The sequence below is a fragment of the Mirounga leonina genome, unplaced genomic scaffold, assembly GCF_011800145.1.
Source record: "Mirounga leonina isolate KUSES-001 unplaced genomic scaffold, KU_Mleo_1.0 Mir_171, whole genome shotgun sequence".
NCBI lineage: Eukaryota > Metazoa > Chordata > Mammalia > Carnivora > Phocidae > Mirounga > Mirounga leonina.
The window spans coordinates 576597-582283 of NW_023270436.1; the positions used below are offsets into that span (position 1 = coordinate 576597).

The 5687-nt window shown below is 61.6% G+C and overlaps 1 protein-coding gene across 2 annotated transcripts in view; it reads right to left on the reverse strand.

Annotated features, from left to right (window-relative positions):
* Positions 1-5687, reverse strand: part of FBRSL1 (fibrosin like 1) — a 62804-nt gene that overhangs the window by 8391 nt on the left and 48726 nt on the right. The window contains exons 5-6 of one of the 2 annotated variants that reach the window (XM_035016782.1): positions 3121-3150; positions 216-416 (exon numbers count right to left, since the gene is read on the reverse strand). In XM_035016782.1, coding sequence (XP_034872673.1) covers positions 216-416; positions 3121-3150 — 231 coding nt within the window. Of the gene's footprint in view, positions 1-215; positions 417-2961; positions 3151-5687 lie in introns of those variants that run through there. The other variant, XM_035016783.1, reaches the window with a different exon arrangement.

Consider the following 5687-nt stretch of genomic DNA (forward strand, 5'->3'; position numbering starts at 1 on the left):
GGGGGACGGTGGCCGGGTCCCAGGGGAGGGCATGCTGTGGGGGGACGGTGGCTGGGCCCCAGGGGAGGGCATGCTGCAGGGGGATGCCTCTTTCTCCCATTCCCATGTTCTTCTAGCTCTATAAAATCAGGGCTTTTGCCATCCTGCAAACACTGTGGAGACACGTGGCCTTCCTCCCCTGAGCAGCTCCTTCTGGAAGGGGCAAAAGACCTCACCTGGCTGTATCCCTGGAGAAAGGTGGTGGGGAGCTGCAGAGGGCAGAGGCTCCTGGGAGGGGGCTGGCCCCACGGCAGGTCAGTTGGACTGGGGTGGGGGAGGACAGGAAGGCTGGCGGCTCTGGATGAGCGGGCACTGCACCCCTCGGAGCTGCACCTGCTTCCTGATGGGCTGGGAGGAAGCCCTGGAACCCAGCCTGGCTAGAGGGAGGCAGAAGGAACTCAGGTCTCTCTTGCTGTCCAACCTCACACGGTGTGTAATTAGTGTCCCCATGCAGCCCGGAGGGACAGGGACCTCCTGGGACAGCGGTTCCCCACTGCACTTGGAACAAACCTGAGCTTCCTGCTACGGTTTACATAATGTGGCCTCTCTGACCTCATGCTCTCTCCCTCTGCTCTGGCCCCCATGGGACATTTCGCACCAACGTTCTCCCTGGCTCGCCGCACAGGTGATCACTCACTCTGCATGAGCAGTGGTGTGGGGAGGTGAGATGCAGATGGGGTGGCTGGTGCTACAGCTGCCTTCATGGGCCAAGGGGGTGGGGGGGCAGCCACATACCAAGGACGGCCAAGCAGACAGGAGCCTGATGACCACGCACAGGCCGTGCCAGCCTGGAGGGCCCACAGCTGGGCTTCTCGGTGAGAAATACAAACCCTCTATTAAGCCACTGCTAACTCCAGTTTCCACTACAGCAGTCAAACGCAGGTTCTAACCAGCGTGGGGCCGCGTGGCCGAGAGCTGGCGTCCGTCCTTGGACGGCAGGACTGAGGGCTGGGAGTTGGCTGTGCGGGCAGTATGGGTCTCTGCATCTGGCGGGGGCAGACTTGTGAGCAGATGAGCGGAGAGGCTGTGTGTGCCCAGATGAGAGGTACGGAGGGCCGGGGGGAGGGCGGGGGGCGGGGGGGCAGCCCAGGCGGCCACACAGAGCCTGGTGCGGCACCATGACCCAGCCAGTGCTGACCAGGCACGACCCATCGGTGGTGGTTGGCAAATTATCCGGCAGGGAGCCCTTGCCCCAGGCAGCCTCTCCGGGAAGCCCTGACACCTCCCCACAATCACGCAGCTTTGGGGCTCAGCCCGAGTGCCCACCTGGCCAGCCCATGCTGACCCATGGTCAATTGCATGGGGTCTCAGCCTGGCCTCTGGCCTCCATCCCAAGCCGCCCAGAGATACACCCCAGTGTCACAGAAGACCCAGGCACTCGTGGGAGGGCAAACCTGGGTGACCAGGGAGGAGGCCTGTGCCCCTTCCTGGCTCTCTCCAGCACAGGGGCTTTCTGGAGTACCCTCCGGCTCTATCCACCCACAAACGGGAGCTGCCTGTGGCTTACTCACTCCGTATTAACTGACTCAGAGCCCACTGTGGCTCGGAAGACATGTCTCCATCTCCCGTGGAACAGGTGGGGACACTGGGGCGTGGAGGCGGTTCTGCTTTCTCCTCTGGCCCTGGCCTCACTAAAGCTGTGGATGGGGGTGGCCTGGCCTCCCACCTGCCCTGAGATGGAGCTGGGCTACCCCATCACCCACGCAGACCGCTCACTGTGGCCATGGCTGGGGCCCAGCACACAGGTATGGGGAAGGCTGACTCTGGCCACTGCCTTCCTTCCCAGGACCCACAGCCACAAGCCCCAGTGGCAGCCTGAAGGGGGGTCTGGGCCAAGTGGCTGCACCTGGCACAGCAGAGGAGTGAGCCCCAACAGAGACCCTAGCCAGTCCCTCCGGGCAGGGGGCTCTGGGACTCAGACTCTGGCCCTCCTAAGAATCCAGGGCAGGGACTCTTCCCTTGCACACCCGGGGGCTCAGGCCTCACCCATCCACACCACTGTTCCCCCGCCACGGATGACCCCTGGCCCTTCCTATCCCCACCCCTCCCGAGGCTCTGAGGCTGGTCACCTGGACCCCCGGGCATCCTCCGCAGGCCTGTCTTTCCATGCTTGCTCACGTATGTCTGCCGAGAGGGGCCATCTGGCTGTCCACACCTTGGACAGCACCTGCCCAACGCAGGCCAGGACACAGCAGGTGAGCGAGGAGCACGGTTGTGTGCGCACAGACCTCCCAATGGGACTTCGCTCCATTCCACAAAACTGACCTAGAAGCCAGTGTGCAGTGGACCCGCCTCCCGACAAGCATGGGGGAACATGCTGTCCCCTGGCCTGGACACTCGTCCTCCTCACCCACTCGGCACCTCCCCTCGGCGTGCTCATCGCCTGCAGCCTCACCACCAGCTACCACTCTTCCCAGCTACGCGGGTCACATACCCCAGAGGACTGTGGGGGCCAGCTGTGTGAGCTCGGGCAGGCTCCTCACCCTCTCTATGCCTTGGGGTCCTTGGATGCATCGGGGGGCTCACAGTTCCTGCCCCCCGGGGCCTCAGGACAAGCAGAGAGTGAGTGCCAGGCCTGGGCCCAGCTGTGTCACTCCTGCCACTTCTCAGGGTCTTCGCCCCCGCTGCAGTTTGCCTCCACGGAGCTCAGCACACAGTAGGTGCACAGTCAGTGCTGGGCTGTGAGCTCGGGGCGGCCTCTTCCCTGCTCCCCACAGGACACACAGTGGCCAGCAGATGACCAGGGCCAAGGGCCCCAGGGAGGCCTGTGCTGTGGTTTTTCCTGAGCTGAACCCTCCAAGTGCATAAATCCTGAGTTAACGGGAACTGCATTGCTCCTGAAAAGGAGGGTAATTAGGAGGAGCTAACACATTGCTGCTATTAGTGGAAGTCAGTTCTCTGGTGATGTTTACGGCCCCAGCCTGCAAAGTGGGGGGCTTACCCAGAGTAGGGCCCCCGCTCTGCCCACAGTGCCCCCCATCCCAGGGAGCCCTGGCAGAGACGGGGCCTGGACGTGTGGGGAAGCCACCTGTCCTGCACCCCCGTGGGTGGAGGTCTCGGGAGGAGGTGTGGGGGGCTTACCTTGTCGTCCCCTTCGCTCTCGCTGTCACACTGCAGGGGAGAGAGATAGAGGAGAGTCAGCGCCCCGTAGCACCCTGTGGCAGGGTTGTGGAGGGGGGCCTCGCGGGCGAGGGGGCCTGGGGGGCCTGGGAGGGATCTGGAGGTCAGAGCACCAGCGAGATGCTCGGTGAAGGGCTCTGTGAGGCGGGCCAGGCAGAGGTGAGGCAAAGAAGCATGCTCAGCCAGGCAGGTGCACCCACTGCAGGACAGACACCGGGGCCAGAGTGAGCCACTAAGCCTCCTCCTCACCCCGGCCTACACGAGGGGCAGTGTCACCCCATCCTGGGAGAGCTGCTACCCTGTGACCCCCTCAGGCCTCTCCCACATGCTGGACTCTCCAGGCGGCGGGTCCAGGTGACAGGTGAGGAGCTTGCCCTCCTGGGCGGTGGGCATGGATGGGGGCCCGGGGTGGGATCAAGGGTGTCCTCTGGGCAGGGATATGGAAGCCCAGCCTCAGCAGCCCAGCTCTATTGAAGGGGCAGAGGGGGCTTGGATCCCTCGGACAGATGGGGGGGTCAGCCCAGGCCTGAGGCCACAGGCACTGCCTATGGGGAGGGTCGCCTCGCGTGCCCCTGCAGCCTGGGTGTAAGCCACTCGACGTGCTCGCTCAGCTGGTTAGAGAAAGGTTGGTAATCGTGCAAACAAATTTTTGTTTTCCATCTTCAGTAGGCAGAGCTTTAAAAATAAAGACTGTTCTTCTAGAAACCACGGCAATTTTCCCCTAAAAGAATATAAAGAAAAATAATCCCTTCCTAGGAACCACAATTACAACACGTCGTGTCAAATGAATCTACCGCTGAAAATAAATCTCCCGGGCCACATGTGAGGGTGACAGGCCCCCGTCAGCCGTGCACCTTGCTGTCTGTGTGGTGCCCTCCAGTTGGTCAGCGTGGGGGGGGGTGCTCTGCCCTTGGCGCCCCAGGGGGAGGGCCGGGGTGCGCTTGATGGCAAAGTTCACAGGGTTGTATGGATGGGCCCCGTGCTTTACCAGCCACCCACTGCAGCTGGGAGTGACCCTGGGGGATGGGCATGTGGGGGGGGGGGGTTCTTCTGAGGCTAACAAGCGTCCCACCCCCAAAGCCCCGCAGACCCCCTGCACAGCCTGGACAGAGACCTCCAGGGTTGTGTCCCTGCACAGATGGCAGAAGGGATGCATGGGCCCAGTGCCCCGGCTGCACAATGACAAGAAGCCAGGTCAGTCCTTCACGAGCAGCTCTGGGGGCCGGGGAGAGGGCAGAGTGGCTGAAATTCAGGAGGAGGAGCACCCCGAGGCGAGGAGGGGAGTGTGAGAGACGGGACTGGAGAGGTGAGGGGCTGGGACACACCGGAACACAGGGAGTGTCATCGTCCTGTCCTGCGGAGCTGGGACTGCACTCTGGCATGCCGGGGGCTCAGTGCTGGCAGAGAAGGGGTGGGGGCCAGGAGCCCTTCTGACTAGGCTGCTGGTGGAGCTGCCAGAGGCCCCCAGCTGGGCCTCTTCCTGCTCGATTAGCGGCACTGAGCCCTTGCCTTGGAAACCACAGTCCCATCAAACCGCCCGGAGGGTTGGGCCTTGTGTGCGCGCGTGGCAGGACCGCAGCCCGGGCGCCCTGAACCCCCCAGGCTGGGCTGTTTCACACCTCTCCCCACAGCTTTTGGTGTCACAGTGAGAACTTAATGACCCGACACTCAAGGAGGGTGAGGGTGCTTTCCAGCGAGCGTGCATGGATCCTATAATTAACCAAACAGCACACCCTTGTCAGCCAGCACAGGCCACGTCGTAAATGAATTCACGTTATTAAGTCCTACTGAATTAATGTTTAACTGCAATAGAGTCGGAACTGAAAGAGGCAATTAATCAGGGCAAGGAGGGAAAAAGAGCCACATCTGTCTTGCAGGAGCTGCCTGAGCGAGGTGACCTTCATGGGGTCGAGCTGGGCTGGGTGGCCCTGGTGGGTGTAACGCTGGTGTGTGTGTGGGGGGCGTCCAAGCAGGGAGCCCATGGAGCAGAGGGCAGGCTCTAGGCCCCAAGGGGATGTGCTAGCTATGGTGGGGAGGCCAAAACGTGGGCAACTGGAGCAGACGTCCACTGGGACCTGTGCTGCCACCCACATCAGGCAGCCCTGGGCAAGCCCCTTGACCTCTCCATGCCTCAGTTTATGCTTCTTTAAAACACAGACAACAGCCTGTCTATAGGATTATTGTGCAGCTTCAATGAGTGAATAATATATGCAAAGCACTAGGACAGTGCTGGGTATGTACTCGGCATGATATATAGCATGGTGATCACTTCATCACCATCACTGCTACCGTCATCATCCTCACCACCATCACCATCCTCACCACCGTCATCGTCACCATCACCACCATCCTCACCATCCTCACCGCCATCACCATCATCGTCACCACCCTCATCATCACCGTCACCATCCTCACCGCCATCACCATCATCATCCTCACCATCATCATCACCCCCATCACCATCCTCACCACCATCCTCATCATCACCATCACCATGATCCTCATCACTACCATCACCATCATCACCA